Source organism: Moschus berezovskii, chromosome 21, assembly GCF_049115385.1.
Source record: "Moschus berezovskii isolate FMDL1 chromosome 21, NW_MosBer_1.0, whole genome shotgun sequence".
In the NCBI taxonomy this organism is placed as follows: Eukaryota; Metazoa; Chordata; class Mammalia; order Artiodactyla; family Moschidae; genus Moschus; species Moschus berezovskii.
In genome coordinates, this window is record NC_142480.1 from 20,658,004 (window position 1) to 20,682,366 (window position 24,363).

The 24,363-nt window shown below is 41.2% G+C and overlaps 2 protein-coding genes across 2 annotated transcripts in view; one reads left to right on the forward strand and one right to left on the reverse strand.

Moving 5' to 3' along the window:
* Positions 1-19,419, reverse strand: LOC148774510 (uncharacterized). The gene is made up of 2 exons (XM_088829706.1): positions 19,153-19,419; positions 1-1,359 (listed from the first exon to the last, which is right to left on the reverse strand). The coding sequence occupies exons 1-2, from the start codon at positions 19,417-19,419 to the stop codon at positions 1,171-1,173; spliced, it is 456 nt and encodes a 151-aa protein (XP_088685832.1). The 3' UTR covers positions 1-1,170.
* FBXO33 (F-box protein 33) overlaps positions 19,245-24,363 on the forward strand; it is a 25,608-nt gene continuing 20,489 nt past the window's right edge. Inside the window, exon 1 of the mRNA XM_055418294.2 lies at positions 19,245-20,026. Within this exon, the coding sequence (XP_055274269.1) occupies positions 19,422-20,026 (605 nt within the window). The 5' untranslated portion in view covers positions 19,245-19,421. The remainder of the gene's footprint in view (positions 20,027-24,363) is intronic.

The window sequence follows — 24,363 nt, forward strand, 5'->3', positions numbered from 1 at the left end:
TAGAATAACTATCTCTGAAAATGACTTAAAGACTAGCAGAATACCTTTTCTACAATTAAAGATATAATAGAAAATGAGTAGGAGGGGCACAGAACCCACATCCTAGTGCAGCAACCCACAACTAGGAGGGGTATCACAACCGCAGACATTAACCCTGGAGAGTAAGGCGTCTGAGCCCCTTGTCAGGCTCCCTAGGTTGGAGCACTAGAACTGGGAAGACAAACCTTCACATGGATGGTCTTACAGAGTCTTATGCTAAGTGAAATAAGTCAGAGAAATCACAAATACCATGCATTTTCACTTATATATGTACCGAAGTCCCGCTTCGGTTGAGTCCAGGGATACCCTCAGGATGAGCGGCGTCAGCGAGAAAAGGAAGAAAACAAAGTGAGTCGAGTCTTGGTTGAGTGCTGAATCAAGACTAATTTATTTTTTCTATATCAGTGTTTATATACCCTAAACTAGTACAGTGCTAAAGGGGAGTGAGCAAAGTCAGCTTAACATGACGTCAGTTTGCCCTTTACAAAACCAGAATGCTTTCCGCATACTTCTCTGTTTACGAGAGTCTTTTTTATAGCAGATATTAATACATTATCTTCTGGCCTTGAGACCTATTAACATCTCATGACCTTTTCTTACATGGTAGGTGAATGCAAAGCTGTTTTTTGTAAGCTATTCTTATTTTCCCGCTTGCCTTGTGCTAAACAGAAAACAGAAAAGTTATAAAAGTTCAACAGGTTGAATTTAACACAATGGTCAGTTCTTTTTAGTTACTACACACAGACTCTGCGGCTCCGGTGAGGCAGCCTCTGCCTCGCATTCCTGGTTAAATATTTACGATTGTCTTATGGTTTCTACATTAGGGCTAAACTCTTATTATTCTAAATTCCAACTATAGTAACAATAATTTCTACATCAAGAGCAGAAAACAGCTAGCAAAGGTCGATTCTGTAACAACTTCTAGAATAATATTTTTTATATATTCTCTAATAGGGCTTCTTCACCCCCCCGAAGGGCTCTACCTATTAGGGCTTTTTGTGTGATCAGGTTCTTTATGCTATTTATCATTAAGGTGTTGTGAGCAGTCATGTGCATTAGTGCCAAGGGCATAAACAAGTTGATTTTATTTGGAAAGAGATCGGGGAAGGCCTTCTGCCTGTGTCACAGAAATTAAGGAGCAGTCAGAAAGACAGCAGTCAGAAAGATAAGCATCAGAAAGACATACATCATCTTTAAGGTGAGCGCCAGGGCAGCTTTTTGAAATCCCTGAAGTCCTGATCTGCCTTGCTTGTCAGGTCTTGTCCTCATGACCTTGTCATGGGTGGGATCTCGCGTGCTGGCTCCTGGCATATATGGGCTCTACAAAACAAGACAAAGGAAAACAAAAGAGAAATAGAGTCAGAGAAACACATAACAAACTGGTGGATACCAGAGGGGAACTGGGTGGGGGTTGGGTAAAATAGGTAAAGGGGATTCAGAAGTACAAACCTCCAGCTATAAAACAAATGAGTAACCAAGACGTAATGTTCACCACAATATGCCAGCAAATTTGGAAAACTCAGCAGTGGCCACAGGACTGGAAAAGGTCAGTTTTCATCCCAATCCCAAAGAAAGGCAATGCAAAGAATGCTCAAACTACCGCTCAATTGCACTCATCTCACATACTAGTAAAGTAATGCTCAAAATTCTCCAAGCCAGACTTCAGCAATACGTGAACCATGAACTTCCAGATGTTCAAGCCGGTTTTAGAAGAGGCAGAGGAACCAGAGATCAAATTGCCAACATCCGATGGATCATCGAAAAAGCAAGAGAGTTCCAGAAAAACATCTATTTCTGCTTTATTGACTATGCCCAAGCCTTTGACTGTGTGGATCACAATAAACTGTGGGAAATTCTGAAAGAGATGGGAATACCAGACCACCTGACCTGCCTCTTGAGAAACCTGTATGCAGGTCAGGAAGCAACAGTTAGAACTGGACATGGAACAACAGACTGGTTTCAAATAGGCAAAGGAATACGTCAAGGCTGTATATCGTCACCCTGCTTATTTAACTTATATGCAGAGTACATCATGAGGAACGCTGGGCTGGAAGAAGCACAAGCTGGAATCAAGACTGCTGGGAGAAATATCAATAACCTCATATATGCAGATGACACCACCCTTATGGCAGAAAGTGAAGAGGAACTAAAAAGCCTCTTGATGAAAGTGAAAGAGGAGAGTGAAAAAGTTGGCTTGAAGCTCAACATTCAGAAAACAAAGACCATGGCATCTGGTCCCATCACTTCATGGGAAATAGATGGGGAAACAATGTCAGACTTTATTTTTCTGGGCTCCAAAATCACTGCAGATGGTGATTGCAGCCATGAAAATAAAAGACGCTTACTCCTTGGAAGGAAAGTTATGACCAACCTAGACAGCATATTAAAAAACAGAGACATTACTTTGCCAACAAAGGTCCGTCTAGTCAAGGTTATGGTTTTCCCAGTGGTCATGTATGGATGCGAGAGTTGGACTGTGAAGAAAGCTGAGAGCCAAAGAATTGATGCTTTTGAACTGTGGTATTGGAGAAGACTCTCAAGTCCCTTGGACTGCAAGGAGGTCCAACCAGTCCATCCTAAAGGAGATCAGTCCTGGGTGTTCACTGGAAGGACTGATGTTAAAGCTGAAACTCTAATACTTTGGCCACCTCATGCGAAGAGTTGACTGATTGGAAAAGACCCTGATGCTGGGAGGGATTGGGAGCAGGAGGAGAAGGGGACGACAGAGGATGAGATGGCTGGATGGCATCACCGACTCGACGGACATGAGTTTCAGTGAACTCCAGGAGTTGGTGATGGACAGAGAGGCCTGGCATGCTGCGATTCGTGGGGTCGCTAAGAGTCAGACACAACTGAGCAACTGAACTGAACTGAATGTTCACCACAAGCAACACAGTTGATAATACTGTAATAAATATGTATGGTGACATGTAGTTAAAAAACCTATAGTTGTAATCAATTCATAATGTATGTGTGTGTTAGTTGCTCGGTCATGTCTGACTCTTTGCAATCCCAAGGACTGTAGCCTGCCAGGCTACTCTGTCCTTGGAATTTTCCAGGCAAGAATGCTGGAGAAGGTTGACATTTCCTTCTCCAGGAGATCTTCCCTACCCAGGGATCAAACCCAGGCCTCCTGCATTGCAGGCAGATTCTTTACCATGTGAGCCACTGGGGAAGCCCATAATGTATATAAATGTCAAATCACTGTTTTCTCTTAAAACTAAGATAATATTGTATGTCAACTATATTTCAAGTAAAAAATAAATAAAAACTTTAAAAGAGTCAACTCTAATTACAGAAGTAGGAAAACATAAAATGAAACAGTCAGTGTTGGAATTAAGGAAAAAATAAAATACATACTTGCAAACCTGAGGAAATCCTGGAATTCCTGACAAAGGAACTGTGTGGTAAAGCACAGAAGGATATTTCCATATCTCAGTCCTGAGAAGCAAGAGCTGAAGGGAAAGTCAAGGTAGAACAGTAGAAAAAATAGATGATTTTAACTAAGACTTTTAAAAGTTTGGCAAACAGAAAATACAGACTACTGTGGTAGGCGGCTATAAGCAGGTTCAGAACATACAGGGAAATATACATAGTATGGAGAGTAGATGTTTTTCATTGATATTTTCACCTTGGTATTTACTGTGTTCATTCAAAAGTAAAGCTGGCAAGCAACTTTCATGACAGGAAGATTACCAACTGAAAGGGATATCACAATACTCCAGTGCTGTGTAACTTTCAATGCATCTTCATGATAGTCCTGAAATATAATCAGAGCAGAGTCAAGTAAGATGCTAAGGTTTCTCTTCAGATGCAGCCATTTCCACCAAAAGAATAAATACAAATTCCCTTACTGAAGCCATGAGTTCCAAACTTACCAACTTAGGAGTCTGTGTGATTAAAACCAGTCTCATATACTCTGCTAGGACTCTCTTCTTCATCACCACAGATTATATTACTAATAGCACAACTCTCCTTCATTTGTAATCCAAAACCCCGTGATTCCTGCTGGAAATGCCACAGTGCTTTATAACTATCCGAATCCCAGTCACCTTTCAAAAAGAGATCTCATCTCCTTTCTGAAATCCTCTTCTAATCTCTTCATTGCTAAATACTCATAATCTTTGAAGTCTAAATTAGCGCTTCTTGGAAATTCCCTGGTGGTCCACAGCACTTTCACTGCCATGACCTGGGTTCAGTTCCTGGTGGGGAAACTAAGATCCCACAAGATGCTTAAAATAAATAAGTGCTTCTTTTTTGTTTCTCTAATTGTGGCAAATGGGGGCTACTCTCTAGTTGCAATGCACTAGCACAGGCTCTCGGCACAAGCTACAGCAGCGGCAGCATATGGCTCAATAGTTGTGACTCATGGGTTTAGATGCTCTGTCGCATGTGTGATCTTCCAGGACCAGGGACTGAAACAGTCTCCTACACTGGCAGGTGGATTCTTTACCACTGAGCCACTAAGGTAGCCCCAGTAAATGCTCTTGAACTATCTGTGGTAAAATGCCATTTTTAAAATTTGTCTAATCCTTTGTGGACCAAGCCTTTTATAAAATGAAATTTAAATGAATTACCAGAATTTTTTAAACATGTAAAATAGAAACCAAATTTCATTATAAATTTGACAGGCATATAATTTATCTGTCAAGTTCCTATAAAAGTTTCTACACTTTGGGTTTTTTCATTTTGTTTTTAAATTGTTATTTTATATTGGAGCATAGTTGATTAACAATGTTGTGTTAGTTGCAGGTGTTTAGCAAGGTGATTTGGTTATTCTGCTCAATATTCTGCAATAACCTATATGGGAAAAGAATTTACAGAATGCACTTTGAACAGCATGTGTCTAAACAACTCAGGGTTTAAATTAATGAATATTCATTTATTTGAAAAAAACTGAAACTTGAATTCAGCATTTGTTCAAGCAGGACTCAAATATGAAAGGGTGAGTAACTCTGGAAAGTAGACACTACATGTATGTACAAAGGCACAGATGTGAGAAATGACATGGCATGTTGCTGACACAATGAACTGAATAGTTCTTACTTGAGGCGCATGTACCGTGAGAGAGGGAACTAAAAGCCAGGTAGGGTTTACAGAGGGAAAGATAAGTGAGGAAAAAGCCCCAAATATTTCTAAAGAAGTACCATGACAGAATCAGTGTCTTTGAAAAAGTAAGCTGGGAGTGGACAGGCTGAGGAGGGACTTGACACTTACAGTGTTATACATTATACCTTTTTTCATGTCCTCCAGAGTCTGGAAAAGTGCTCAGCAGATGATGGACGTAAAGCATCTTCATTAAGTAACAGGTGTTAAAAAATACTTGAAATTCTGTTAGAGGCACTAATTGAAAATATTCTATATTTACTACACCTGATTTCTAAAATTTAAAATAAAAAACAATGTACAGATACTTCACCTGTATAACAGTTAAGAAAACTCAGCCTGGAAAGAGTTGATCATTGGCCAGCAAGAGATTTCAGTGAATTTCTGAAAGACAAAGACAGCAGTATATTAACAAATTAAACAGAACAGACTGTAATAGGAGGAAGCTGCAACTGAGATGAAAGCCAACCCGCCCCCTGGAACCCCAGAGGGATTCTAGGCTCAGGAATACCTGAGGAGCTGTCTCAAAGGGTTATTAAAGAAGGGAGTAGCCAAGGACAGAGACAACCAGAAGACCTGAATATAGAAAAACTGTACCCAGTCAAACACTCCACATCTACCTTCCTCTTCCATCTCTACCCACAAAGCATACACGGAAGCCTATTACTTATCCCTAACCAAAAATAACAAGAGGATAACTCTCCTTTGTGGCAAAGATGGTCAACTATCAACCTAAATCAACACACCTCCTTCTGTAAGACAGAGTTGGCTCTAAGAAGGAACTGCTTAGCCAAACCACCCACCCTCCTCAGACCCCTCTTATACCTAGGTACTACCATATGACTAGTTTTAGCCAATGGAATGAAATAGAAGTAATGGGTCATTTCCTTGCCAGGCAATGAAGTGTCTTCTCTATTCTCTCCTTCCCTTCCTCTAGAAGGAGACAGAGAACCACAAGGAATTTTAAGGATAGCAGAATCACAAAAGAAATTCAGTACACAATGAGATACCATTTCACACCAGTCAGAATGGCTGCTATCCAAAAGTCTACATGCAATAAATGCTGGTGAGGGTTTGGAGAGAAAGGAACCCTCTTACACTGTTGGTGGGAATGCAAACTAGTACAGCCACTACGGAGAACAGTGTGGAGATTCCTCAAAAAACTGGAAATAGAACTGCCATATGATCCAGCAATCGCACTCCTGGGCATACACACCGAGGAAACCAGAATTGAAAGAGACACATGTACTCCAATGTTCACTGCAGCACTGTTTATAATAGCCAGGACATGGAAGCAACCTAGATGTCCATCTGCAGACGAATGGATAAGAAAGCTTTGGTACATATACACAATGGAGTATTACTCAGCCATTAAAAAGAATGCATTTGAACCAGTTCTAATGAGGTGGATGAAACTGGAGCCTATTATACAGAGTGAAGTAAGCCAGAAAGAAAAACACCAATATAATATACTAACGCATATATATGGAATTTAGAAAGATGGAAATGATAACCCTGTATACGAGACAGCAAAAGAAACACAGATGTATAGAACAGTCTTTTGGACTCTGTGGGAGAGGGTGAGGGTGGGATGGTTTGGGAGAATGGCATTGAAACATGTATATTATCATATGTGAAACAAATCGACAGTTCAGGGTCAATGCATGTTACAGGATGCTCGGGGCTGGTATGCGGGGATGACCCAGAAGGAGGATAAGGGGAGGAGGGATGTGGGAGGGGGGTTCGGGAGGGGGAACTCATGTACACCTGGGGTGGATTCATGTCAGTGTATGGCAAAACCAACCAATATAATATTGTAAAATAATTAGCCTCCAATAAAAATTAAAATAACAATAAAAAAAGAAATTCAGTACACTAAATCACAGGAAGGAAAGTTGCCTGCTTAGAAGACCCTCATTGGACAACTAAAGAAGTAAAAAACTAAAATGCTTTTTTGTTAAGCCATTGAATTTTCAGGTTTACTGGTTTCAGCAAATAGCATCCTTACTAATGATAGCCCTCTTTTTTTAAAAAGGAAATAAAAAAAGGAGGAAGGGGAAAACATCAACAGAAAAATTAAGCTTCAGTTTTAGTGAGCCAGAGGCAGGCCTTCCTCTTTGTGGCATTTGGAATATCAGCAGCCTGACAGTCGGCTTTCTATCCACCCACACTAAAGGAAAGCTTGACAGCTGGCATGTTCCATCACACATGCACATTAAGATGAAGAACTAGGTCACTGGACTGGGAGGGACATGAATGATTATCACCAAGAGGTCAGATGTGGTAGACCGAATTATTTTTGTAGTACCTTATCCTGTGCGGCCAATGGTTTCAACTAGCACATTATTTCAACTTTCGGCCAACAAATTTCCTTGTCCAAAACTGCAACTTCATTAGTTAAACTGCCTTCCATGATAACCACAGACAATAGTTTTATCAAAAGTTTTGCTACTACATAACACAATTCACCATTTTCCCAGCCTCCTATAGTGGTTTCCTTGCTAACTACCAACCAGTTTCAAAGCCAATGGTATGTAACTGAAGTTTCTGTTATAGCTGCACCCCACTCTGAGGTACCCATTTTTAAATTAATCATCCTTTCCAGGCAAAACAAGCAAACACAAAATCTCAATAACAGACAAAAATAAGCATATATTTTTCACTTAGAAAAATAAACTATTTAAGTCAATTGGGGCAGTTCTGTTTCAGGCTGTAGATTAAGTTGACATCTTTTCCATGTGTTTCTATCTAGGGCTCTACAGTGACCAGCAGATGCCTGGGACCTGTTTTATTATGCAAAGATTGGAAACTCCCAGAGTGGAAAGTGGAAACATTTAATAGCTCATAAGGTCTAGGCTCAGAACTGGTGCATTGTCACTTCTTCCCAAGTTCTTCTGGCCAAGAAGTAAATATCTGCTGCTGCTGCTGCTGCTGCTGCTGCTGCTGCTAAGTCGCTTCAGTCGTGTCCAACTCTGTGCGACCCCATAGATGGCAGCCCACCAGGCTCCCCCATCCCTGGGATTCTCCAGGCAAGAACACTGGAGTGGGTTGCTATTTCCTTCTCCAATGCATGAAAGTGAAAAGTTACCTAATCTGTCACAATTCACTCTCTTGCACACAAAAGAATGTGACTGCTGTGCAATAAAAGGTGATTAATATAAGAACCAAGACATTAAACAAAGATTAAATTTTGCCATCTGATACAACATGGAGGGAACCTGAAGGCGTTATGCCAAATGAACAAATCAGACAAAAAAAGACAAATACTGTATGATTTCACTCACATGTGGAATATTTTTAAAAATAAACAGAACACACACACATATAGATACAGAGAACAGATTGGTGGTTACCAGAGGGAAAGGGGAGTGGGGAGAAAACAAAATGGATAAAGAGGGTATATGGTGATGAATGGAAATGAAACTTTTTGGTAGTAAGCACTTTGCTATGCATAAAGTTGTCAATTTATTACATTGTACACATATTATAAACCAATATTACAACATATTATAATGTTATAAGTCAATGTTACCTCAATAAATATATATGTAACTGTATGTGCATATAAACACACACACACAAAAAAAACTTAAAATTACAATTAACTACCAAACACTGGTAGGAATTGGGGGAGGGAAAAGGAACTGAACTAAATCTTCATCTTTTATAAAGTAGAGGAAATAGATGGTGTTTAATCAACCAAAGAGTGTAGGTAAAAGCATAATAATTTAAAGTTTCCTAGATTCATGGGGTCGCAAAGAGTCGGACACGACTGAGCGACTGAACTGAACTGAAAGAAAAAACAATAAATTAGTTCAAATGTTTGTTTATGGCGGTAGGCCTAACAACTAGCGGCAAAGAATAGAAACTGTTGCTTTACATCAAAAGTACTGTTGTACTACCTTTTTTTTGTTGACATGTTCACGTATTACTCTCAGGAAAAAAAGTAATTAATTTCTACTAGAAAATTCTCACTTAAAGGCTAGATTTAAGAGATGAGAGAATACTCATATATATAAACTGAATACCATGGAAAAAACTGTGTAAGTGAAGGAAACTTATACTTTCGTTGTGGTACAAAAGTATGAGCCTGCCCTTTATATACAGTATAAGTGCAGAAGTAGTTCACATTCCTAGAAAATGCAGTTAGGAGCTAATAAATTTTAATATTTAGAAATTTACTTAACATCACTTTCGCCATAAAAAATTCTTAATATGGAAAAATTTACTTATAAAACTTAAGACTTAAGTGATCTGCTGTTACTCACAATATGGAGAATTGATGTGAATACTACCTACCAAAAAGTATATAGGTACAACAAAAAGCAGATAGAAAACAAACACTAATAGATTAAACAATAATTAACCCAAACTACGAATAAAACACAGGTCACTCAGGTCAACAATTCTTTCCAACTATGGCAGACATCACAAATCAAACATGGCACTCAGCCCAGTAACACAAGGGAACAATCTCAAATTCCAAAATCCATCTCAATACAGTACTCCTCACCCTCCAAAACTAATCAGAGTTGGCAAATCAAGTGAAACTTCTTTATCCTAGAACAAAGCAACACTCCAATTAAAGTTTACTACATGAAAATACTTACTTCATTTTGCCTTTTCAGCACTTAAAAGGCTTAACAGATTTTTCCAAAGGTTAGATATTACATTCTGTGATGAGAATCTTGCCGTAATTGAACATTAAGAATGTATTTCTTCATGGCAGAGTCTCGTAGCTACTCAACCAATATAACCTGGAAGTCTGATGTATATTCAAGCAGTAAGGAAAGGCAAAAAGACTGTCCAAACACTTTTCAACAGCTGTTTAAAAGATCTGTTGACAGCTTAGACCAATTTTGTTCAATACAGAGTTCCAGGCATCTCTGGATCAAAAGTTATTACTGAGCCATGGTATCGAGCAGATGAGCAGATAGATGCTGGCCCACATCCTGTTCTGAACAAAGTTCCTTCCTCTCTTCAACCAAATCCCCACATCCATCTGTCTAAAACACTCCGCACATTACTCCATCCTCCTAAATTCAGCTAATTGGACTAGGGCAGGACACTTCACCGGAGAAGGCAATGGCAAGCCACTCCAGTACTCTTGCCTAGAAAATCACATGGACAGAGAAGCCTGGTGGGCTGCAGTCCATGGGGTCGCTACTAGTCGGACAGGACTGAGCGACTTCACTTTCACTTTTCACTTTCACACATTGGAGAAGGAAATGGCATCCCACTCCAGTGTTCTTGCCTGGAGAATCACAGGGACGGTGGAGCCTGGTCGGCTGCCGTCTATGGGGATGCACAGAGTCGGACACGACTGAAGCGACTTAGCAGCAGCAGTAGCAGCAGCAGGACACTTCACATTAAAGCAAGCCAATCAAGAGGAATATGATCAACTTTTTTGTGGAGTATCTTCCAAAATAACCCAGTGAGATCTTCACACGAATTTCAACTGGAGATAAAGAACAAACTTGCGAGTGAAAGTAGATACTTGAACTAGAAGACCATATAAACTAGTAAGGGCCAGCAGCTGGGCCCCATGCAAAAGGAAAGAGCAAAGGACGCCTGCTGAAAAGGAGAGACTATGGAGCAACCGGGCTTCTCCTGTAGCTCAGCTGGTAAAGAATCCACCCACAATGTGGGAGACCTGAATTCGATTCCCTGGGTTGGGAAGATCCGGCTATCCACTCCAGTATTCTGGCCGGGAGGATTGCATGGACTGTATAGTCCATGGGGTCACAAAGAGTCAGACACGACTGAGCAACTTTCACTTCCACTTCCATGGAACAATTAATTACTGTTTTTAGTTCCCCATCTAGTTTGGTGAGGCTCAGGTGTGTTCTAATGTATGCATATGGATGTCCTCAAAACTCCCTAAAGTATCTCTAAAAAAAGAAAAAGAAAAAAATATCCCCTCATTACATAAGCTAGTTAAGAAACTAAAGGAACCCAATTAAAATGACTACTTAGAGACAGCACCCTTGGAGTAACTGTGGGATACTGCCCATACACAATATAAGCTGTACAACTCGAACCAAGATAATTAAAATCAGAATTACTGATCTTGACTAGAAGTCAAGGAACCTATTGGTTCTATCAACTTGCATTAAAGATAGCAATATTCAGTCTTTAATTACAAAAGGTACCTAAGGAAACATTCAATCTCTTGAATTAAAAGCAAGAACATAGTAATACTATAAAAATAAGACATTCAAGTTAAACCTCTTTTTTTCTTTAAACTCTGAAAGAAATGAATGAAAATACATATATACATATATATAATAGTTCTAGGGGTGGAACTGAAACACAGGAATTAGCTAGTAGGCCCTGCTCTTGGAACACAAAATGGCTCCAGCCCACACATATGGTTAAGAAGTTGTAATCCGGCATCCTGCTGGATTTCTGGTTTTGTTTGAATCTGGTTGTTTGCCCTACAGAATATTTTTAGTGTGAAAGCTGAAAATCAAGCCATTTCATCTTTTCAAAAGTTAGAATTTTAGTTTCTCCTGAAAAATTAGTAAACCTGGAAACACAGAGCCCAGTTTCCCATTGGGAAAAGCATCCTCTGGTAAGCCACAGTCTTCCCCACTACCTATTATGTTGCTGAGAACCCAATTCTTCTCTTCTTGCTCCTGACTCCTTTAGGATGTGCATGTACTCAGTCATGTCAGACTCTTTGCTACAGAGTAGCCCACCAAGCTCCTCTGTCCACCGGGATTCCCCAGGCAAGAATACTGGAGTGGGTCGCCATGCCCTCCTTCAGGGAATCTTCCGAACCCAGGGATCAAACCCAGGTCTCCCACATTGTAGGTGTATTCTTTACCATCTGAGCCACCAGGGAAGTCCAAGAACACTGGAATGGGCAGCCTATCCCTTCCCCAGGGGAATCTTCCCGACCCATGAATAGAACTGGGGTTTCCTGCACTGCAGGCGGATAAGCGCCTCTAGGATATGAGCTATCAATCTCTCCATTGATACAGATCTTCCAGTTCAAACTTGCACAACCAACTTGTGAGTGGCTTGGTTAAGATCAGTTCTGACATCAACAACATGGTGCGACTATTAACAGAAAAAAAAAAAAAAAAAGACTTGGTCCTTTGTCCTGCATCCAGCTTACCAGTGCAGACTTTTCCTACCCTAAAGACAATTGTCCTTCACTTCCTCGTTTCTTTTTCCTGTAATATGACCTCTTTAGGAACCATCCCATTCCCTCAGACAAGGGTGGAGAGGAAGAATTAAATTCTCAGTTCTAATCTCCCAGGAGGCTCCTGTGCCTCTAAGTAAACTTATGGATGCAGCTAAAATAGATAACTGGAAGGAAGTTACATCATCTCTACCAGTCAGCAGTGTCTGAAACTCATACCCTGCTCAGAAAAAAAAAGAAAATTCTTTCAAAAAATGTTTGAATTTAGACAACTTGCATGTTTACTGGTAGCCTTGAACATCTTTTCATAATGTAATTAAAATTTGTGTCACAGGTTTTTTCTGTATTGAAATTGCAAATGATTCAGTATAAGTTATATTTTTATAACTACTGTTTGGCAATGCAGAGAAAGTTAAGAGGAAAAATATATTTAATATCCTAATAACCAAACTGGAAAAAGCATTAACTTCAGCATGTTAGAAAAGGAAGAACATAAGAATATTGAATGTTTTTCTCCACAAAAACACATTAACAAGAATTAAGGTATCTCACAAAAAAATCATAATAAACCTAACAAGAGAAACAGGACAAACACTTGACCATCAGCAGGCACACATATCACCCCACCAGGGTACATATCCATCTGGATGTTATACTCTTATCCATTATTCGTTGCCTGGGTTTCAAATCCAAATAAGCAAGGGTAGTTGCTATAGTGACAATATGCCACTTTTGGAACCAGAAGCTTAGTACTACTGAGTACTTATGGTCTTCCTAACGTCAGGACTTCCTCCCACACTTTGAATTATACATCCAACATTACACATTTTTGTGACACTAAAACTTCACAAAATGTGATTTCATTCTGTCCTTTAAAGAAGTCAATTTTGTTACTTTCTCAAAAATAGTTTCCCAAAAATAACTTATAGTTTATGTAGTATAGTAAATGTCAAGAGAAACAACTTAAGTCATTTAACATGTTAAGAACATATATACTCAATACATGCTTAATGGATTAATATTGAAGATAAGGAGGTGAAACCAGTCCATTCTAAAGGAGATCAATCCTGGGTGTTCATCGGAAGGACTGATGCTAAAGCTGAATCTCCAATACTTTGGCCACCTCGTGCAACGAGTTGACTCACTGGAAAAGAGTCTGATGCTGGGAGGGATTGCGGGTTGGAGAAGACAGCGACGACAGAGAATGAGATGGCTGGATGGCATCACCGACTCGATGGACATGAGTTTGAGTGAACTCCGGGAGTTGGTGATGGACAGGGAGGCCTGGCGTGCTGTGATTCATGCGGTCGCAAAGAGTCGGACATTAATAAAATAAACAAATTGTATGCCATTATTGAAATGTACTTTTTTAAAGAATTTTTATGTGGACCATTTTTAAAGATGTGGACCAGTCTTTATTGAACAGGTTACAATACTGTTTCTTTTTAATGTTTTGGGTTTTTGGCCAGGAGGCTTGTGAAATATTAGCTCCCCAACCAGCACCCCTTGCACTGCACTACCAGGGAAGTCCCTGAAATATACTTTTTTTTAAATCGTAACTGAGCATGATATCTTATTAATTCATGTCTTAGCTCAATGTCATTAATAATAGTATTCCTACCATCGTTCATTTAATATGAAAATCACTTATTTTATTAAATGATTTAAAATTTAAATGATTTTCATATTAAATGAAACTAAAAATTCAAATCAACACTAAGAAGCAGCATTTTATTTTATAGCAGATTGATACAGAGGTCTTTCTTGACTTATAATGGGGTTCTGTTCCAATAAATCCATCATAAATCAAAAATACCATAAGTCAAAAACAATTTAATATACCTAACATACCAAATATCACAGCTTAGCCTAGGCTACCTTAAACATGCTCAGAACACTTACATTTAGTTGGCTAATCATCTGACACAAGCCTATTTTATAATAAAGTGTTTAATATCTCATGTGATTTATTGTACATTGTTCTAAAAATGAAAAACATAATTATTTTTAGTGAATTTGGTTGTTTACCCTCAATATTGTGATGCAACTGGGATATGTGGCTCACTGCCACTGTCTAGCATTGTGAGAGAGTATCATACCATATATTACAAGCCTGAAGAAAATCAAACTTAGGTTTCTACTGAATGCACACCATGGTTTCACACCATTGTGAAATTAAAAAATCATAAGCAGAACCACCTACTTTAGAGACTACCTGTATTTTTATTTCCTTTAGGAACTATCCCTAATAATTAAAGACTTTAAATTTTTAGTGGTATCTAAGGCAGGGTTAGGTGCTGGAGAAGACTCTTGAGAGTCCCTTGGACTGCAAGGAGAGCCAACCAGTCCATTCTAAAGGAGATCAATCCTGGGTGTTCATTGGAAGGACTGATGCTAAAGCTGAAACTGCAATACTTTGGCCACCTCATGCGATGAGTTGACTCACTGGAAGAGACTCTGATGCTGGGAGGGATTGGGGGCAGGAGGAGAAGGGGACGACAGAAAATGATATGGCTGGATGGCATCACCGACTCGATGGATATGAGTTTGAGTGAACTCCGGGAGTTGGAGATGGACAGGGAGGCCTGGCGTGCTGTGATTCATGGGGTCGCAAAGAGTCGGACACGACTGAGCGACTGAACTGAACTGAACTGAAGGCAGGTATCCACCTGCCAATGCAGAAGATGCAGTTTTAATCCCTCGGTCAGGAAGATACCTTGGAGGAAAACCCATTCCAGTATTCCTGCCTGAGGAATCTCATACACAGAGGAGTCTGCTGGGCTATAGGCCATGGGGAAGCAAAACAGTCAGACAAAACTTAGCGACTAAACAACAACAACAAGGAGAGGGTAATTTGTTGCTAGTAAAACACTAAGAATAAGGAAAAATATCATTCTCAAGTCAATCAGAGAATATCTCCAGATCATTAAAGAGTCAGTTCAGTTCAGTCGCTCAGTCGTGTCCGACTCTCCGCGACCCTATGAATCACAGCACGCCAGGCCTCTCTGTCCATCACCAACTCCCGGAGTACACTCAAACTCATGTCCACAGAGTCGGTGATGCCATCCAGCCATCTCATTCTCTGTCGTCCCCTTCTCCTCCCGCCCCCAACCTTTCCCAGCATCAGAGTCTTTTCCAGTGAGTCAACTCATTGCATGAGGTGGCCAAAGTATTGCAGTTTCAGTTTTAGCATCAGTCCTTCCAATGAACACCCAGGATCGATCTCCTCTAGAATGGACTGGTTGGATCTCCTTGCGGTACAAGGGACTCTCAAGAGTCTTCTCCAGCACCACAGTTCAAAAGCATCAATTCTTCGGTGATCAGCTTTCTTCACAGTCCAACTCTCACATCCATACATGACCACGGGAAAAACCATAGCCTTGACTAGACGGACCTTGGTTGGCAAAGTAATGGCTCTGCTTTTTAATATACTATCAAGGTTGGTCATAACTTTCCTTCCAAGGAGTAAGCGTCTTTTAATTTCATGGCTGCAATCAGCAGCTGCAGTGATTTTGGAGCCCAAAAAAATAAAGTCTGACACTGTTTCCACTGTTTTTCCATCTATTTCCCATGAAGTGATGGGACCAGATGCCATGATCTTTGTTTTCTGAATGTTGAGCTTCAAGCCAACCTTTTCACTCTCCTCTTTCACTTTCATCAAGAGGCTTTTTAGTTCCTCTTCACTTTCTGCCATAAGGGTAGTGTCATCTGCATATCTGAGATTATTGATATTTCTCCCAGCAATCTTGATTCCAGGGACTGGGAACCCTCATACATCGCTGTTAGGACTCGAAAATGATACAGTCACTATGAAAACAGCTTGTAAGTTTCTCCAAAAGTTATACATAGAACTATCATACAACCTATCATTTTCACTTCTAGGTATCTACTCAAGAGAAATAAGACCATATGTCCACAAAAGATGTGCAAATGAATATTTATAGACATGGTATTCAAAATAGCCAAAAACTAGAAACCTAAATGTTCATCAGAGAATTCCCTGGTGGTCCAGTGGTTAGGATTTGGTGCTTTCATTACCGGTGCTGGAATTCAAGCCCTGATCACAGAACTAAGAGTGGCCATAAATAAACAAATAATATTAATCAACTGGTAAACAAGTAAACCATAAATAAATGAATTTCTATTCAGCAATAATAAAAGGAATTAATTAATGACACAAGAACAAAAACATTGTGCTAAGTCAAAGAAGACAGACATAAGAGATCATATACTGTATGAGTCCATTCATATCAAATGTTCAGAAAAGTCAAATTTACAGAAAAGGAAAGTACATTCATGGTTGCCTGGAGGTAGAAGTGGGGATTAGCTGTAAATGGGCATGTGGAATCTTATTAAAGAGATGAAAATGTTCTAAAACCAATTTTTAGTGTTGGTTGTAACACTTGATAAAATAATTAATGTGTATACTTGAATGAACTATATATGAAAAATATATCTCAATAAAATAGGGTGTTTTCTTTTTTAAAGTCAGAGAACATTGGAGCTGCAGGGGACCTTGCCAGAACTTATACAAATGAAGAAAGTGAGGCCCCAAAGCATTAAACAACTTGCTTAAATGTTACCCATCTAGATCCTGACAAAAGTAAAAAAGACCAAAATTCAGCCTCAGCCTCCTACAAAAAAAAAAAATGCCATGGAATTGTTTAAAATTACAATAATAGTTGCACAGATTTCTTTGTGAGGAGTTCAAGGAGTATCAAAATTTGAGAACCTAAAAGAATGTTTAAAACATAAAAATCCTAAGAATGTGATGTTCAGAAAAATTTTTAAAAAGCTAGAAAAACACATTTGTCACTCTTTGAGGCCATATAACTTTCAAAATTGGTAATAAAAGAAAAAGAACTAAGCATTTTTTCTGACTTTCCAATAAATGCTGTATTTCAGGGTAATGAAACGCTGCCAGTTTATGACAGAAAGCTTCTCCAATACAGAAGAATGCAAATTAATAAATGTAGATGGAATGAAAAAATTACAAATTATCATTTTGAAGCCCATAATAAAATTATGATTCGCAAGAATTATCCATTATTAAGGCCATTAAGTGAATGGTTGAAGGGAAAGTTGGACATTTACAGAAAACATCACACCTCACAGATTACTTTGTTTTACGGAGACGTCACCAACCTAATCAAGCCGTTAGCATTAAATGTCCAGGTTTATTAGAACTTCAGGTACTAGAGTAATAAGCTAAACACCAAGTAGTCAAACAATCACAGAAAGGAAGATATTCTCCAGGACAATATGCCTCTTCTTAGCTAATCAGAAATAAAAAAAAAAAAAAAGTAGGGGTGACTACTCTAGATTGAGATTTTGAAATATAAACAAAAAAAAGTGTGGCCCTCAATTGGATCCTTGTTTGGACAAGATGGCTATAAAGAATATTTGGGAGACAACTAGATAAACTTGAAGATAACATAAGTTATCTTAAGTGTGATAACACTATCTTTGTTATATACTATTATGTTTTCAGAAATACATATTGAAGTACCTGCAAGTGGGAGATTCAGATACCCATGGTCCACTTCAAAATATTTCAATGAATTTAAAAAATAAAAAATTCAAATACAAGTCTCAACTTCCTAACTCATTGCCGTTTCCATTACTGCTCATTAACTCATTCATAAAATTATTATAAGAAGAATTACATAGAAAAATCTCTTTCAGACAAGAGGTTCAGAGACGTGATCTACCACGAAGGAAAGCATTTGTTTGTTGTTTGTTTTTTGCTGTTGTTTTTACAGCTACCGAAAGGAAGATAACTCAGAGGTAACTCAGTATCACAGGCAACAAGACACCAAAAGGCATCAAAGCATCACGAATGGAGAATTTTGCCCTCAAAGAGCTAAAAACATCTTGTAGAACCGTTTCGTAAAGTTAATTACAAGAAAACTAGGCTGTTTCAAGATCATAGTTAAGGCTCTGAAGAGGCAGCCTCACTAATGCAATCCTCTATTGTTACATAAAATTACCTATTCCCTTCTGACTTCACTGCCCTGTACAACCAGTTTTTCCTACTTTCCAAGATGCGGTGAAGTTAACGGACACTCTTTCGAAAATCCCTCTCTCCAGCGAGGGGAGCCAAGCTAAAGAAAACCTTCACCATAACAACCAGCTTCTTTACACCTAGGGCCTCAAAACAGGGAACGCGGAGCCTCGCTCGCAGCCCAGAGAAGACGCCGATCAGCAGCCAGCAGATCTACCTCATTTGCCGCGTTTTCTCCTCTCCCTCTAAACCCAAAGGGCGGCGCTGTCCTCTCTCCGTCCCCACACCCCAGGTGTGCGCGCAGGTCCACTTCGAGGTCCGACCGAGGGGTGGCGGCGTCCCCTGACGACCTCGGTCCGGCCTCTCCGCCGCCCCGGCCCGCGCGGCTCCTCTGCCCACCCGGCCCCTCCGAGCGAGCCCGCGAAAGCGCCCGCTCCCTCTCAGGGGCTCCCTCTCAGAAACTCTGCACAACACTCGGGGCAGGCGGGACGGCTAGGGAAGACACAAGCCAACCCTCTGGGCTCTGAGCCCTCAGCCCAGAAACAGAGACGCGTATAATGAAAAGCGTCGCGACCTCTCGCACCAACGCGAGTTAACGCCACTTCGACCGCCAGAGCGCCCCAGTTAACCGACTTACAGACTTGACTGGACTGAGTGGTCTCGGAGAGACGGGAGAGGGCGCCAGTGCGCCGGCACCACCAGCGCTCCCCGCCCCGCCCCGCCTACGTGCGTCAGGAATCACGTGCCTCGTCTCCCTACCCAGCCAGCGAGCTGGCGCTCCCTTCTTCCGGAAGTCGCGCCCAGTCACGCCCAGTCTCCGCCCACCACCGGTGACGTCAAACTCAGCTCCTACCACTGCGCTGCCTCCGCCTCCAGGCGCGGGGAGGGCTCCCGGTTCCTTAAAATAAATGCTGCCGCTTCCGGGCTCCTCGGCAGTACAAGCGAGGGTTTTGGAGTTGCGGGGAGCGCGGGCCTCGGACGCGCGTGAGTAAAGTTTGAGAGGCCGGAGGCTGGCTCTCTGGAGGCCGCCCCCGCAGAGGCCTCTCCCCCTCTCCGCAGCGTGTGCCGCACTTGGTTCCGCCGAGACCCACGACGGTTCCGCCCCCTTCTTCCTTGTCATTGATGTTGTTGTTCTTGTCAGTGCCGCAGCCCCGACCACCGGGAGCCCGAACCCGAGCCGGGGCCGCCCGGGTGGCGCGGTGGCGGCGGCTGCGGCTGCAGCAGCTGCGACGGCTGCGGGGGCTGCTCCGGGGGCTGCGGGGGCGGCCGGGGACCGGCAGCCGGCGGCGGGGCCGGATGGCTCTGTGCGGGCAGGCGGCGGGCGCCGCGTCGCTGCCCAGCGAGCTGATCGTGCACATCTTCTCCTTCCTGTCCGCGTCCGACCGGCTCCGGGCCTCGGCCTCCTGCTCGCACTGGCGCGAGTGCCTCTTCTACCCGGCTCTCTGGCCCCAGCTCCGCATCTGCCTCCGCGTCTCGCCCGCGGAGCAGCCACGGCTCGAATTCCTCATGCGCAAGTGCGGCTGGTTCGTGCGAGAGCTGCGTGTTGAATTCGCCGCGGAGAACTACCTGAGCGGCGGCGGCGGCGGCCCGGGCGATGGAGGCAGCGCGGACGCCGGGACTGGCGGGGAAGAAGTCGAAGCCCTGCAGCTCTCGTCCCGTTGGCTGGAAGTGCTGCGCACCTACTTAGAGCTGGTCCTGTGCGTGCTAGTCAGCATCCGGAACAACAGGTAGGCTCTTCGCAGCCCCTCCATGCCTCCTCCTGCCCCCCGCCTCCACTTCCCGGGGCGCAGGGCCGTCTCCTTCCTCTCACCTCGAAATAGATCCAGTGTGGAAACGCCCCGCCCGCTTCAGCGTTGCTTTTTTCAGTGACTGGGGGTGTCAGTTCTAATCCGGCGATTTCCTTGAGGCGGGAGGGCATAACAGGACTCATCCTAATACTTTATAAACAGTGATGGACTTGGTGTTTAACAGACAGCACTCCTGGCGCCTTCCAGGCACTGGCTCATTCATCCTTTCGGCAGCGGTGGGATGGAGTTGACAGGCGCGGTCATTCTTCATTTTACAGATGAGAGAGCTGAAGCTTGGAGGGTGAGGCCTTGAATGAGTCTGGGGAGAAACAAAACTAATCTGTTTTTTGTTGTTGTTGTTTTATTCTGAACCTATCCGATCAAAATAGTTCATGGTGGCAGACGGAGTAGGTATGCCACAGGTTTCGCATAGGTTCGAGACTCTCCCGGCAAAAATAAACATATCTTTGACAGCCATTTTCTTACCGGGAATGGTTTTAACTAGGCCAGGCATAAAGAGTAGGAGGAATTTTTTTTTTTTAAGGGATCGGGGAACTGCCTGATCATCAGGATTAGAAGGTCCCTCCCTTTTGCACCTCCAGACTCAACTTGTCCCCAGTGATTCACCCAAAAGTAGCACAGTACAGCTTGGTGTTTGCGTGTGTTGGGGGAACTGGCCAGTGTCTGCAAAGGGTAAGCCCAAACTGTCCTGATTTACATCAAAACTTTACTATAATTCTGGGTCTAACTTCCTGTGTTCTGGCCCGTCGTCCTAATCAGTGTTTTCCATTATTTATCTACCGCCCTCTCCAGAATCCTATTAAGGTAGATTTTTCTCTATCTGGGTATTCTAACTAAGCTTAAAATTAAAGTGTGAGGTAGAGGAAAGTTCAGAAGTTCAAAAAAGGAGCAACTTAGATAGCAGGAATAGTTTAGCAGTTTGCAAGTAGTTTCACATTCACGATCTTATTTGATCCTTTCAGCCGAACCTGTGAGTTAGGACAGCTGTTATTATCCCTTCTTTATAGAAAGGAAACTGAAACGTAACAGGGTCAAATAATTTGCACATTATCATACACCATTGTTTTCCTCTGACAGCAGTGTACTTCCTTTTGCAGTAAATACATTACGTTGAACAGGCTGGAGTGAAGGTCCTGGTTATGCTAAGTGAAATAGATACATCTGTATTCTTAATTCTCTGTTTGAATCACAAGGGTGGAAAATAAGCATTAGCTGCAAGTTGTATCTGGAGCATGAATTCATCATCCCAGTTTACTGTGTATTTTCCTATCTTTTTGCACCAAGCGAAAAATTTATTTCCTCACTTTGAGTTTATGTGGCAGAAGAGGCTGTTGAAGGCTGTAAGTTGGTCTTGATCATTTTGGAGACTCTCTGTCAGAGTTGGATGTGTGGCGGGAGGCTCAGCTGACCGAGAGGTTAGAGTCAGTCCGTGAGTGCTTACTACTGATGATTCAACCGAGGATAGAAGTGGGAGGGATTCTTTATAGAAAGGAAATGGAAACATGATAGGGTCAAGTAATTTGCCAGTATCAGTTAGATTTTTCTTGAGATTAGATAGCAGTTCTAAGCAGTCATTTAAAAATCCAAGTCTTACCCACTTTACAGTTTCTATCTCGTTCCTTTTAACTGACTGGTTGATTGGACCAGTAAAGGTTATATAGGAGAAATAGTGATATATCACAACTTCCCTTTGTTGTTTAATTTTTCTCCAGCTCCCTTCCTCACCCCTATCAATTCTTATTTATTTAGCTGTGTGTGTTGAGGTAAAGTTGACAAATAAAAGTGAACCTACCTCTTCTTTAGCATCTCAATCTACTTGTCTATAAGACTGCCCTGTAAATAATCTTGATATATTTGGAAAGAAGGTCTCAACTTTATTTTTGAAAATATTTTGAGATACTCTACTAATATTGGAAGTACTAATATGGATGTTAAAAATTTAAGTGAAACTAGTTTTCTTAAGAGAAATTTGAAAATGTTTTAAACCAAGATGTTTATTTGATAACTCTGATAAAGCCTATTCTTATTTCCTTCGTAATCACTTAAACATCAGACTCAGGCTCAATAAAGAATGACTCAAATGCTTCAGTGTTTAGTGTCTTTTGGTTTTCTAAAGCCATAAAATTTAATAACTAATGAGAAAAATCAATATTTGACATTGTTCTTTACATTTCCAAGGTAAATTTTACAGTGCTTTTGCCTTATGATTTCTACCATTTTATAGTAGACGAGGAGGATATGAACCTACCAAATCACAAGCGTTATGCTTCCTGCCTTTATGTTGAATTTAATACAATTTAAACTTTTGTTTTGCTGTGTTTCAGTTATTTTCTTATGTCTGAGTTAAAGAGCTAAAACCGTAACCTTGAATTGTGGGAACTTTTCAAGGGTACTGTTCTGAGAGAATAATTGGCGTTTTGTTTTGCTTAATTCCTGGGTATGCACATGTCCTCTCAGAGTGATTGTAGCCACCTTACCAACTTCTTTGTACAAGAGTGATTTTCTTGTTAAAATTCTAATTACATGGGGTAGGGGGAAGGTTCAAGAGGGAGGGGACGTATGTATATTTATGACTGATTCACATTGATTTATGGCAGAAACTAACACAACATTGTAAAGCAATTATTCTCCAATTAAAAAAAAAATCTTAACTATCTAGATTGACCAGTTTTTTGACTGTGCCTGTTTATATACCCTCCTAGTAGTAGAACATCTATCAATAATTCTTAGATGTGGTCTGCTGATTTGGCACCTGCAGTCACAGAGAATCTTAATACTTTTTTCAACATCAGTATGTCAAGACCCAGCAACTGATAAGGCAATCTAAAAATACATCTTAAAATAGATTAAAAATTCTTTGGACATTTCCTACTACTGTCCAAGAAGGTAGGAAATTTCTGAAGGTATTATCTCCAGCAACCCTGAGCCTTACTTTTCTTGAAATATTTTTCCCATCACAGGGCAATAAATACGTGCAGTAATATTTCACTTTTGAGAGCTAACTTTTCTTATTTGTTTTAAAAAGCCCATTTGGAGAATATGTGTATTAAAATATATTGGGACTCTGACCAGTCCTTGCTGCCCAAGAGATGGTTGCTTTTAGAGAAGAGATACCTTACCCAACAGACTCCTCACCTTAAAAAAGACAGATTAAAGTGACTCCATGGGGATAGCTTTAGGGTCATTGAGCAGAAAGGAGACTAACCTGATGAAGAAACTAATCTGCTTGGAGGGCTGCTGAGAGGAATTAGGGCTCTCTCTAGTCCATAGGCGGAGAAGGCAATGGCAAGCCACTCCAGTACTCTTGCCTAGAAAATCCCATGGATGGAGGAGCCTGGTAGGCTGCAGTCCGTGGGGTCGCTAAGGGTCGGACACGACTGAGCGACTTCACCTTCACTTTTCACTTTCACACATTGGAGAAGGAAATGGCAACCCACTCCAGTGTTCTTGCCTGGAGAATCCCAGGGACCAGGGAGCCTGGTGGGCTTCCGTCTATGGGGTCACACAGAGTCGGACACAACTGAAGTGACTTAGCAGCAGCAGCAGCTAGTCCATAGGTATATTCTTCCAGTGACCCGAGAACTGAAGATAGAGGATAGGAGATAAAACTCAACAAAAAGTTCATCAAAGTAAAATACTTTTCCTAAAAGAAGTGACTGAGCAGCTTTTGCGTGAAGGGATTAAGTTATCTCCATTTTAATGTTTTAGTTCTGAGGCAGTCTCAGGGAAAAGTTCACCCAAGTTGTTAAATTTATAGCTGATTTAAGATGATAATTGTTAAAATATGTTTTTTTCCCCCTCCAAATATTGAGAGTATACTATGTGCCAAGCAGTGAAGACAACTCCCTGTTCCCATGGATTCGACATTCCAGAGGGAAAAGATAGGCAGAAGCAAGTAAACAAATAAAAGAAAGATTATTTTGATTGTGAAAGTAAAAGAGGACTATGTAATAGTGACTAGGTGGCTACTTGAGATAGATTGGTGAGGGAAAAACTTTTTCTATAAAGGACATTTAAGCTGCTACCTGAATGACAAGTCACCCATCTGCAGATTTGTGCAAACAGCATTCCAAGCAGAAAAAAGAGTAAGCACCAAGGCTTTAGGCCAGCCAGATTTTTGGCTTCTTGCAACAGTAGGAAAGAAAGTAAGGCAGGACCATGTGAAGGGCGAGAGCAATGTCACAGTGAGCTCTTAAGTGTAGAAGGAGGAAGGAATGGTGTTTTTTTATGAGGACTTGTGGAATAAAGTTTGGACT